General features: G+C 38.4%; 1 protein-coding gene across 1 annotated transcript in view; it reads right to left on the reverse strand.

The window, feature by feature from the left end:
- The window catches only part of LOC127638539 (ankyrin repeat and BTB/POZ domain-containing protein 2-like), a 62272-nt gene that overhangs the window by 12291 nt on the left and 36769 nt on the right, over window positions 1–13212 (reverse strand). The window contains exons 5-7 of the mRNA XM_052120104.1: window positions 5054–5206; window positions 2868–3033; window positions 2634–2723 (exon numbers count right to left, since the gene is read on the reverse strand). Coding sequence (XP_051976064.1) covers window positions 2634–2723; window positions 2868–3033; window positions 5054–5206 — 409 coding nt within the window. The remainder of the gene's footprint in view (window positions 1–2633; window positions 2724–2867; window positions 3034–5053; window positions 5207–13212) is intronic.

The following is a 13212-nucleotide window of genomic DNA, read 5'->3' on the forward strand; positions in this document are numbered from 1 at the left end:
AACTTTTAGCCAAATTGTTTTGATTTTTCTGATCGGAATGGAATTGTTTTCCATCAACGAAAAAGAGTCACAACACTGTTTGAATGCGACATATATGACACATGCACACTCGGATGTAAACAAAACCAATGTGGACGAGAAGTATGGCTGAAGGAGGAACGCAGCAAAACCTTTATCTGCTTTCTATTGGAGCTTTTCCACTGCATGGTACAACTCACAACTCGACTCTGCTCGCTTTTTGGGGGTTTTCCACTGTGGATAGTACCTGGTACCTGATACTTTTTTTAGTACCACCTCGGTCGAGGTTCCAAGTGAGCTAAGCCGATACTAAATATGACGTCAAAATCCTGCAGATCACTGATTGGTCAGGGAGAAACGTCACTACCAGCGTCACTGGATTTCCGACACGCAACATCAACCCGCTAGTTTTAAAGTTAGCAACAGCGATAACAGTATCATTTGTTCACGTGACTTTCGAATTGTGAAAAAAGAAATGTCTGTACGCAAAACCACGCCGTGGTCAATAAACCCATCATCGGTGGTGAGCTTCCCTCCCTCCAGGACATATATAACAGGCGGTGTGTGAAAAAAGCTTGGAGGATCATCGGAGACTCCAGCCACCCGAGTCATGGGCTGCTCTCACTGCTACCATCAGGCAGGAGGTATCGCAGCATCAGGACCCGCACCAGCCGACTACATGACAGCTTCTTCCCCCAAGCAATCAGACTTTTGAACACTTCTCATACGATCAATAATCAGCACTGCACTTTATTAATCTTCATCTTATTATCTCACACTGGACTGTCATAATTATATTCTCCACAATACAACTACTGTATATATATTTTTATATACATTTTATTTCTATTGTATGTGTATTCTATATTGTGTGTATTGTTTACTGTACATTGTATATTATTATTGTGTTGTGTAATGATGTGTACATATGATATGTAAATTGTGTTGTGTAAATATGTTGTTTATTGTAATTGGTATATGTCTCGTCACTGTCATGACTGCTATGTTGCTCGGAACTGCACACAAGACTTCCACCCACTGTTGCACTTGTGTATATGGTTGTGTCACAATAAAGTGATTTGATTGATTTGATAAACGAGTTGCAGACGGTCCACTCGTTAGCGATGAGCGAAACAAAAAAGTCTCCACAAAGCCGCACACGGCTACCACCGGACCTACCAACAGTGTAGGGAAAAGTTAAAAAAAAAACTTAAAAGTGAATTCATAACCATCAAGGAAAAGTGGAAGTTGTTCAACCAAATGGATGCTATCTCAACTGGCGAGCAATGGGATGGAGAGTGCACTGGAGTGGCTTTGATCCACGATGGAGGATGGAATGTTTTGTTATGTTAACTCTATACTCTGCTTGAAAGCTTCGCTTTATTTAGTTGACCAGCTACTGGAAGCTTGCTTCTAAAAAAACCAGACCAATTTAACTGTTACACTTGTGTAAAATCACCATGTAACAACTGCTTTATCCAGCACAATGAGCTAGTAGCTAATAGCTAGCGGTTGTGTTTAAGATGATGTCACGGCAGTAGAGGTGGCGCAACTATGACGATCAGCCAAGAATTGAGTCGAACCATAACGTGCAGTGTAAAATAAGAGTTATTTGTCATATAAGAGTTAAGGAGATAGTTGGTCGAAGATAGTTTCCCTTTGTGTAAAAACGTTGCAGAAAAGTGCCAGCGAAACACGGTAACACCTGTAACGTGTTCGCTCATCTGCGGGACAATCATCCCGTGCAATTCAGTGAGATAAAGGTACTGAAAGTTGTGACAGTTAAAACTGTTTCTGAAAACCTAGACAACTAGGTAAGTGACAACTAAGATGATGAAGAAGGTGAACTGTTGCATTTGCAGATAATGTGTAGCCTTCTTGTTAAGTGGCCGAAGAGAAGTTCCCTAAACTAGCTACACATTTGCATCTTGTAGTAACAACTAAAATAAAGTTGTTATCAGCTAATACTAAGTCCTGTAACAATGGCAATGTGGCACAATGATGATTTCAATATAAATACATGCTGGAACGCAACGCAATCGTATGTTGCAATGCAGTGGGAGTGAACTTGTGGTTATTACATTTGTAGCTAGCGCCTAGCTATATATTAGCAACTGGCTTGCTATCCAGATGAAACATGCATACTACTGTTGTAGCTAATTAGTTGTTCAATTATAATTTTTTTATGTACAGGGCTCTATGTTATCTGTTAATTTGAAAGGCCAGTTCGGTATTGAAAAAAGTTATTAACCTTGTTATTAAGAGAACAACAATAAAGATTGTTTATCTTTCAACACATTTTTGTAATGTAATTCAATACTGTGATAATACTTTATACATGACAAAAGCTTGTGAAAATTTGTTACCATCACATGCCTCATCTCTTTGAACTCTTCACCATGTGTAATATCACACAGGAATGATCTGTCATTTATTTGTTTTGTTTTCAAAGCTAGGTCAACCTTTTTAATTGTCAGACTGTCTTGTTCAGTTGCTGAAAAACTAATTTAGGTATTTTTTGCAAAAAACATTTGAAACATTAACCCATATGGGCTTGGCGTAAACAGGCTGTCAAAAATTAGTGACTGACTGAGATTGTAACTGGTGGTGCTTACCACTACATCTAGATTGGCTCCAGCGTCAATCAACATCTGGACTAAAGCTTCATCTCCAGCTGCGCAGGCATACATCAGTGGGGTCATACCCTGATGCAGATATGGAGAGAGTGAGTAGAGTTTGACATTTGGATCCGAAACTTGAAATCAGTTTAACACAGTGATGTATCATTTGGTTTTAGGAGCTGAGAGGTGTTGTTGCAAATCAGGTTTACGGTTCTGGTCGCATGGTACCTGGTCATCCATGCTGTTGACACCATCTGGCCCCAGCAGCTCAATTGCCTGGCCAATCAGATCAGTGCGGCCGCAGTTCAGCATCCTAAAGCCCAGGTCCAGCTGGAACTTTTCTGTGGCGGCTTTGGCATCCAAACGCTTGAAGGAACTAAAACAGCACTCAGGCCTAGAAAAAGAGCAGATGAGTCAGTGGACATTGGAGTTTCTCACATGGTTTCCTGGGTGGAGTGCTGTATTTTTCCTCAAGCGTTTAGAAATCATAAAGAATAAGCGGAGGTCTTGACATCAACATGTGGGCAACAGTTCGGTCTTTGCCAAAGTTTTAATACAGTTCGATGAAAAGTCACGCATAAGTGTATATAGCATGAGATCATGTGTGATAATTTAATTTGAGGCCATAAACATCTGTTGACATTTTTAAACTTTATTGTTTTAGTTACATTTACAACCCATGATGGCCTGCAGAACTTGCAAACTACCTTTAAATCTGATGTAATTTCTGAGACACTAGCACCACCAAATGAAATTGCAAAAAAAAACTATGTGACTATGTGAATACGCCCCTTGTCTGGTGGTGTTCAAACAGTCAGATAGTCCCGCCCCTATATCACATCATTGGTTGAGTAACGTTTTTGAGAAAATTAACCTATGAATGGTGTACTTAAAGTTGTCACTGCATATTAAGCTGGGATCGGAGAAAGATTATTTAACTCCAAAAAAGTTAAATAATTCAGCTTTAAAGACCCTATGAGATCAAACTATGAATTTTACAATAGGAAATATTTAAATACAGGAACGAAAACTGCACGTGTTAAGCATTTTCATATGGTATTAAAAATTAGCCCAATTTAGAAAATGTAATTGGTGTTATTTTGGAGTATTGGTGTTACCCGTGTTAATCGCACTCACACACATTATCAACACATCTCTCAGAACTGGAAACGTTCCCAATAATTTCAAGCAGGCTCGAGTATCCCTCTGCAGTTGTCTGATATTCTCTCACAGACAAACCTACCTGACAGACATCAATCTGGCTTAAAAAAAGACACTCATCAGAGATTGCCCTCTTGTTAGTAGCTGAAACCCTGCAACTGGCGAGTGCTAACACCAAATCATCTGTCCTTATCCTTCCTCAGTTGTCTGCTGCTTTTAACACAGTGAACAAGATCCTCCTGTCCACCTTCTCTGACCGGGGTATCACAGGACCTGTGCTTGGATGGGTTGAATCATACCTCATTGGCAGATCTTTCAAGGTCTCCTGGAGATGAGAGGTGTCCAAGTCACACCAGCTGTCCACTGGTGTACATCAGTGCTTAGACCCCTCCTCTTCTCAATGTACATAACATCACTCAGACCAATCATTGAGGTATATGGCTTTTCCTACCACTGCTATGCAGATAATATGCAGCTCTACCTGTCGTTCCAGCCTGTTGACCCTACTGTCTCAGCTCGTACCTCTGCCTGCCTCTCAGACATTTTAGCCTGGATGATGGAACACCAACTTCAGCTCGACCTTGCCAAGACAGAACTCCTTGTGATCCCAGCCAACCCATCTGTTGACCACAACCTCACTATTCATCTTGGTTCAACTACACTAACGCCAACCAAAACAGCTCAGAACCTGGGAGTTGTGATAGATGACCAGTTTAATTTTACCGCCCACCTCTCATCAACCGCCCGGTCTACCATGCAGATTCAATCCTTTACAACATCAGGAAAATTAGACCTTTTCTGTGTAAATATGTTACACAGCTCCTGGTCCAATATCTGGTCATTTCAAGACTGGACTCTGCAGAACAAAAATGGGTGTTTCATAATCAGTGGGCATTTTCAAACTGGGATGGGCAATTTTTAACCACTTTAGATGATTATGCCCTAAATACATTGAGATTTCCTACTTCATTGGATAGTTGGAAGGAATGTCCATTCCAGTTTGAAAATGCCCACAGATTGGGACATGCCCATTGGCTCAAAATATTTTGAATACATTTTTTGAACTTCCAAAAACAGATTTGTTCATTCGATAATTAAATTAAATGATAATTGTAATGATTAGGAGCTTGCGCTCACAGGTAAGGCCGAGCACTCAATGGAAAGCTTGGTGTTATGGTTTTGTTACAATTAATAGCATTAACTTCCATTATTATCTCTTTGTTTGTCAGTAAAGTTGTTTTTGAATTTCTTACTTTAGCAGTCTGGGCTCACAGTCCAGTCCTGGCAGGAGTAGGCGTGCCGTCTGTCTGACATCATCGCTGTCCACCAATAAGCTGCGCCGATGCTCAGAGTGTACGATGGCCACACGCATCCACTCCATCAGTGGTGGGAGCAGAAGAAATGGCCTGAATGAGGGGCAACAGGAAATAGGAAGTATGTCATCACAAGTTTGTTTGCAATCCTTTATTTCTACTATTATTGCAATAGTTTTGTTTTTATTGTTATACATGAGAAGTTGGGTTGAAAGTACACTACCATGTGCTTAAATGATTAAAACTAATATAATAAGTAGAACAATATTTTTAAGGGTGAGCTGGAAATTATACTGATTATATTCTAAAATATACAAAAGAAAATAGTAATAATAAAGAATGAGTAGATGTGTCCAAACTTTTCACTATTGGTATACTACACCCCTGTTGATATTGACACTAATAAACAAGGTCCATGTTTCAGCATGTCATACTCCATTTACTTCATTAATACCACTAAGGAAATAGTATACATGCACTTATCATGCACTTATTATGCCAAATAAAATCTTTCAATGAGGAATTGATGCTGTATGCGTGTAACAAGTCTGCAGAGATCCAAGGATGTGTAAAAAAGTTTGGCCACACTGCACTAAATCTGCTAGTTTTTGAAAATAAGGGCTTGCGCAACAAGAGAAATCTTTCAGTGAGATGGGTCGGGTCTTTCAGCACCCTGTCATATCAATTAATTCATGCTGAGAATGAGATACAGCTGCTGGAGTCGCCTCACACTCCCCCCTGCAGACATGAGTGTGTTGTGTTTGTATTTGTGTGAGTTTCATAACGAGTACAGAAATTGTGCAGTTGCGTTTGATAGAAACATAAGGGCTGGACCCAGATCAAGTCAAATAATGAACTAAATTGCACAATGTATGAATGGCTTTTTTCTTTCTTTCAACACAATATAAGATATTTTCAAGAATGTCCAAGCTGCTCTTTTCTATATAATGAAAGTCAGCTGATGCAGTCAAGTAGCAAAGTAGCATAAAACTACTCCATACACTGAGAAGCTCTATGGCTCTATTTTCATGATTGTGCGAGGCACAGCGCAATGTGCAAAAACCGTACACATCGTGTTATCAACTTTTTGTGAGATTACTAATTCTAAGCACAATTTTCATGACAGCGCAAAGCACAAATGGCCATGGGTGGGAGTGTTTGCGCTATCTGTGGGTGTATACATGCAAACTGTTGGATTATTGTATCGTATTGATGTGGCACAAAGCACAATTTGCTAATTTCTTGAGAAATGGGTCATTGTACTAAGATGTTTCAGTACCACATCGGTTTTCCGCGCAAAGTCTAAACTCAGTTCCTGCATTTGCAGTTTGGAGATCAATCAGATTAATAATACTTTCATTCTCTGTGTAACATGTAAAGAATGGGCAAGGAAGAGGTGGGAATCAGCTGAACAATCAACATACACTTTTAATGCATAAATTAACTTAACAATGACATTAAACAATCTTAGACACACATGTAACTTGTCTCTCTAAAACCGGCGTCCCCAGCTGCCCCTTATCTCGCTCTCCTGCTAATCAGCTGTGCTCTATCACGGCCTGGCCACACCCTCCTCCTCGTCACACTCCTCCCCAGCCCGATTCAGGCCAGGGCGCCACCTCAACCACTCCTCAGCCCTATGGTGGACGCCAGCTCACTCCTCCCCCAGCGGATGGCAGCGAGTCCTCCGGCCCCCGGTGGACGGAACCACTCCTCCCCTTCTCGGCAGACGGCCATGGTTCCTCCGGCTCTCAGAGGCCAGCAGTGACCCTTCTGTCCCCACGGAGACGGCCACAGCTGCTCCACCGTCAGATGGCAGCTCCGAAGACTCCGCAACAGCGCATCCCTCCTCCCTCCCGGGTTTCGAGACCACTGTAACAGGTAACGGTTGGGCAAGGAGGAGGCGGGAACTGGCTGAACAGTAAACATAATGTTTAATGATAAAACTCAACATAAAAAAACATAGACACACATGCAATGTGGCTGCATGCGTCTATCTCGTACCGGCGTCTCCGGCTGCCCCTTATCTCGCTCTCCCGCCGGCTGTGCTCCATCAAGGCCAGGGTATGCCCTCCTCCTCGTCACACTTTAACTATGATTTAACTAAGCCTATACATCCAAATCCTGACTAGAACCACATTTTCCATGTGTATAAACGGAGCGTGTCACTGTTATAGAAATATGCCTTACATTCAACAAGGACGCAGTTAATGTACAAAAGAACATAAGTCCATATTTCTATTCTTCTAATTCATTGCATGAATCCCATTTACACTACCAACTTCTTATGAATGTGCTGTCTTTGTTTATATCACTGGTGCTTGACAGGGAATGGAATCTCAGAATTAAATTTCACTTGATCCGTTAGCGCTTTGAGTGTGCAATTTTACCAACTCACTTGCACCTAGACTACAATACTTCATGGCCATGCCCATTGACATTGCACGTACGACTTATCGCATAGCACTGCTAGTTTTTTTTCTTGTTATAAGCATAAACTTCAATACATTTTGTTAGATTTCTCTGAGAACAAGACAAAATATCTTGAGACATTTTGCTTTTCAATAGTTGCATCTTGTCTTAAGACAAAACCCACAATAGTTTCAATAGTTGCATCTTGAATTTTTTACTGGAAAACAAGACTGGAAAATGTGCTATATTGCAAGTTATCTGAAGTCATTTGATCATTAAAAAGTAATTATTTACTGTTATTAGTCATTATCTTCCCCTTTACCAAAGCTCTCAAATCTCATTTGCACTTCAGAATACTCAAACTTGCAAAAGTGTTTTGTGAAGTTCTCCTTTGTATGTTGCACAGAAGAAATAATATCATATGGGTATGGAACGACATGAGGGTGAGTAAATATTTGACAACATTTCTTTCATTGTTCCCACTATCACCATTAGACCTTATGCACTAGGAGGGGAAGGTATTGTCACTTTTTAGTGATTTGTTAGCTTTGTTTTACATCCAATCAGCCTGAACCATGAAGTATCAACACCAGGCACCAGTCCCAGCGTCCCCTTCCCAAATTCTAATCTAATCTTTTTGTAAGCAAAACCTTGATAAGACGATCCACATACCCACTTCCACCGGCAGCTAGCACTCTGTGTGTTTGATAACGTCTCCCCAGCTTTTTACCCCCTCAGATAAAGTATGCAAAACGGATTTAGAGAAGATACCAGCCTGAAAGTTTGTCCCCCGAGAGCTCGATACACTGCATGAACATAATGACGTCAAAACAACAACATCCCGTGGAGAGTCTTTTGGCCCAGCAAGACATGTAAATGAGCTAAACTGAGAAGAGCGTGAAGCTCAATAAACAATGAAGATATGAGAAACTAATCTTCTGAGAACTATAGACACACTAGACCACAACAAACATACACAGAAGACAACTTGACAGGGGCAATTTTGGGTAATAAGACAAATAAAAATAGAAAACAAATTCTAAAGTGTGCTTTCATGTCTGAAGATAAGGAGAAGCTATTTTAAGTGTTGAGGGAGGATATTCAGGATGAAAAGACCCAATATCAAAACAAAACTTCACCAAAATGTGAATGCAAGTGTGTGTTTCTTCATCTTTGGGCACTTTTAGCACTGTGTATATATATATAAATTAACACTGAAAATGAAAAGAAGCTCATCTCTAAATGTAAATTCAACCCTAAAATGAAAATGGATGCAAAATAGGGCTAAAATGAAATACAAGGAACATTTAATGGTTTATTTCATAATTGTATCATATTTTTATCGTTTTTGTTTTTACAATTTCATGATGAATTTTATTATTTATTTAGTTATTTAATTTCACATGTAATTAATTCAATATTTATTTATTTATTTAATGATCCCTTTATTCACTATGTATTTATTGATTGATTGAATATTTACTTATTTATTTATTTGTGAGTAATTTGACCCTCCATACATTTCCAGAACATCTCAAATTTTGTATTGTGTTTTGACACTGATGGAAATGACATTTTTTAAGCTTTTAAAATAAAATGGCACCTCTCTTGTCTTGCTAAAGCTAATTACACAGCTAATATTTTATGTATCTTAAATATACACATTTAAATAATATTTTCACACTTTTTGCATAATTTGGCAAAACTACAGTTTGATTGGAAATGAAACCTATAATAAATATTCTGCTCACATGTGATATTTACCTTCAAACATCACTTGTCTCATATTTCATCTCAAGCATGCAATTCACTGACACTTGTTGACTTAGTAAACAAGTACTCTCACTTTTGAAAATAAGTAAATTAATAAACAAAATGGCAAAATTGTTTGGTTTGGTGGAAATGACATCACAACTGTGGGACATTCATAGTGTTTATTTCACTCTGTTTAAATTATCCTAGTTTTAAATTATAATGTATTTTTATAGTTTAATATTAAAAGTCTGAGTCTGGAACAAGACTAAAACAGTAAAAGCCATACATAAAAGGCATTTGAAAAGTACCAAAAATAAATGATGAAAACCTGATGAAAAGTTTCTAAGTCAGTTTCAATGAGAACTTAATATAACAAAAAGAAAAAATATCTATTTGTTTTTAATAACAAATTAACCCCTGGGACATGAAAGGTGCCAAAAGTTGTAAAAACATCCAAAATTCCGGAAACGGAAGGTAACATGGTTGCTATGACAGCACGCTACTCTTTAACAAGCGCGAGCGCTTTGAGTGAGAAGGAAACAAAGTCCCTCTGGAAGGGAATGCCTGAGGTACATTTTAGGAGAGTTATAATGATGTAAAGAGAAATTTTACAGGTGTACTTTTAGTCTAATACTTTATTTTAATTATATATTAATATAATTATACATATTATATACTCTGCACCCATCTACTGAGGTACTTTAAATTGGGAATTAACATTCCTTGCGAACATCATATTTACGGGCAAATTGACTTTCCTTTTTTTTTAATTTCTGTTGAAGCAAAGAATTGTGGGTTTTGAGTGCCCACGAAGGATACACCTCATGCATCCTCTGAATTCCCATGAAAGAAGGTCGCATTGGAAGGCTGCATTCGAAGTGTCCTACTCGCTTTTTTAAAACGAGACAGCCTCGATGACGTATCCGGCCGACAAATGCAACCTCCGGAGGACGCAGCCTTCCAAACGAGACGCAGCCAGTGTTCTCTTTCAAGACTTATGCCACAACTCAAAAAACAGATCAAAGAGAATTTTGCTCAGCAAGTTTTCTTCAATGTCATCACGATTATAGCTAGCCAGCAGAATAACAACACATCTGGTTTAATGTTGCATGCATTTGAAGGTAACTATGTCGCACCCTTGAGTACTGAAGAACAACACACTTGAAATACATTGGCTGGGTTTGTGTACTTGTGTGAAGTAGCAAATATTTCTGGCCATTGCTTTCCATTGTATGACTTCTTGAAATGCGATCTAACAGTTAAGACTAAAAAAGGAATTCCAAAAAATGTATTTTAATTTATCTTTGAAACCAAATACGAATGTGTTTGTAGAGATCGGATTTCATATTGGCTTTCTGGAGTTTAGACTACAAACACCTTTTGCAGGAGCTGCAAAATGCCTGTCCATCAGAGAAACATATGAGGTTTTAGTGGTACTTGACTTGTGAAAAACAGATTAACCTTAATCCAAGCATAAGAAAAGATCTTCATGAGAAAGTGAGGACAGATATTGCTTGAGAAAACTGTAAAAAGTTTAATTAAGACAAACATAAGAAACACACTTCTTGACATTATAAGAGTACATTTAGTTCCCTACTGTATTGATCAAAGGAAACAACTTGTGGCCACTCTTTTCCATGTGGTCTGTCAAGACTAATAGATTGCAGCCTTTTAAGTGTGTTTACTTTTGGCAGTCAAAAGAGGGGTGGATGGTGTTGGAGTCGCCGCTATCTGAGAGCATATAAGGATTTGATTGTATATCTTTGTGTTTGTGTGGAAGGAGATATAAGTTTGTACACTAACTAAATAAGTCTGAGACTGAGAAAGTGAATGGGTATTTTGTGTACACATTATATAAACTGGGTATTTTGTGTACACATTCATTAAACATATTCAACTATATGAATATGTTTAATGAATACACGGCTACCAACAGCGCCAAAGGAATTTTTATGAACACTACACCAAAATACAAACAAACAAACAACTTGAAGTGTTAGCTCTTTTTTTATTGCTAAATGAAATTATTGATGCTACAAAATCTGATAGTCCACCAAACAATAGAACTAGCATGCTATGTAAAAACTAGCTACCACACTTTCATGGATGCACACAAACCAGTGTTTGGGATGGTAGTTTGAAACTAGCTTGCCAAGCTAAGTTGTTAAAATACATCCAAGCTATGCTTTTTAAAAAAGTAGCTAGCTTGCTACGGTACAAATTTCAATGATAAAAAGCTAATTACACTGAAACTACATAAAGGGGCAACATAAATCTTTCAGCTTGTAAAAACATTCTTAAATTCAATTAAGTAAGGTAATGAAGTATTTTCTTGGCTATTCACTGGAAAAAGTAGCTTATCTGTTTTGAAAACAGCTGAATTACTGTCACGCTACTGAAAAATGCACTTAAGGTATCACTAATATTAGTTAGTTACTCCTTAAGACTTAGCCAAACATATACTTTGATGTATAGTCCAGTCCTTTGACCCACTCTTATCTGAAGAGTAAACAAAACCAGCATGAAATTGAAGCTCTCCAAAATTTTTATAACCCTGGCTTTGTTCTGTTGTCAGAGAGTCATGCTTGTGAAAAGGAAAAGTCTGTCCGCATCCCTCCATCTCTTGTGCGTTTGGCCCCTAGGTCACACTTCAATAATATCCCCTGCTTCTGAATCAAGGGCTTAGGCTCACCCCGCGGCCTTCGACCCGAAATCTGAGCTCATTTTTGGCCTATATCAAAGCTCGGCTAATCAGGGCTTGTGGAAACTGTATAGCGCTTTGGGCTAATTGCATGGACTAGCACACACATTTACACATGTGTCAAGGTCTCTGAGGTGACTAGATTACACCAGAGATGTGTAACATGATTAAGAGTTCACTACTGAGACCACATAGCCGGTCTTCTCGCTATAAACACATATTCCTTTTCTTCAAAGCTGTCTCTGAGTCATATACAAACCTTAGCGTCTGGCAGGCAACTCCATGAGCATTGCATCTTAAACACTGTGGTTTTCAAGCCAGGAATGTGTAGCGGTTTGACAGCAGATGATAATTAATCCTGCTTATACTTCAAATGAGAGAGATTTGTGAATTTGTTTGAATTCAAAATCTTGAGTAATACATATACCTGTACAGTACAGAACACTGTAAGGGTTTTTTAAATGAAGGGTCTTTGTATACTTTGGTTGATTGCTGATTTTTCATTGCATTTCTCCCAGACGGTGACTCAAAATAAAAGCATGTTATTGTTTTATTAGTGCGGTACACCTCATTCAAAATGGCTGCCTCACACTTTTTATTTAAGGGGACAATATCTTTTAGATAATTATCAGATTATATCATTTAGACAAACATGTGTTGTCTCGGCACAAAAACAATGAGAATAAATGTATTCTTAGAGTGAATTAAAAAACTAAATTAAAAAACTATGAAAAACAGTGAGTAGTATTTAACAAAATATTTGAGTCGGCGACCAGTTCACAATTAAACACTTAAATTAACCAATTCACAAAAATCCATTGTACTTCCTAACGCTACTTTAGAGAGGAATATTCTTGTAGACTGTGTTTGATTCCTTCCTCAACTTACTTAGTTTGCGAAATACAATATCAGATAAAAAACAGCGATACGCCATTTTATTTACACTAGTTCGAAGCAAACTTCTCGAGAGCTCCTCACCTTGACTTTTACTTCGAAAACTTTCATACAATTAAAGGAATAGTTCACCCCAAAATTAAGGCCATATCCACACTTATATGTTTTTAATTGAAAATGCTTTGATTTCACTACGTTTACGCATCTCATCCACACTAGAACAGGTGGAGTTTTCCTCCACCAAAATGGAGACTTTGGAAAACACTCTATTAGTGCAAACTTTGGAAAATGTTGACGTTAAGCAACTGAAGACTGAGTTTTCAAATGAAAATGGATT

Source organism: Xyrauchen texanus, chromosome 46 (genome assembly GCF_025860055.1).
Source record: "Xyrauchen texanus isolate HMW12.3.18 chromosome 46, RBS_HiC_50CHRs, whole genome shotgun sequence".
Taxonomy (NCBI): Eukaryota; Metazoa; Chordata; class Actinopteri; order Cypriniformes; family Catostomidae; genus Xyrauchen; species Xyrauchen texanus.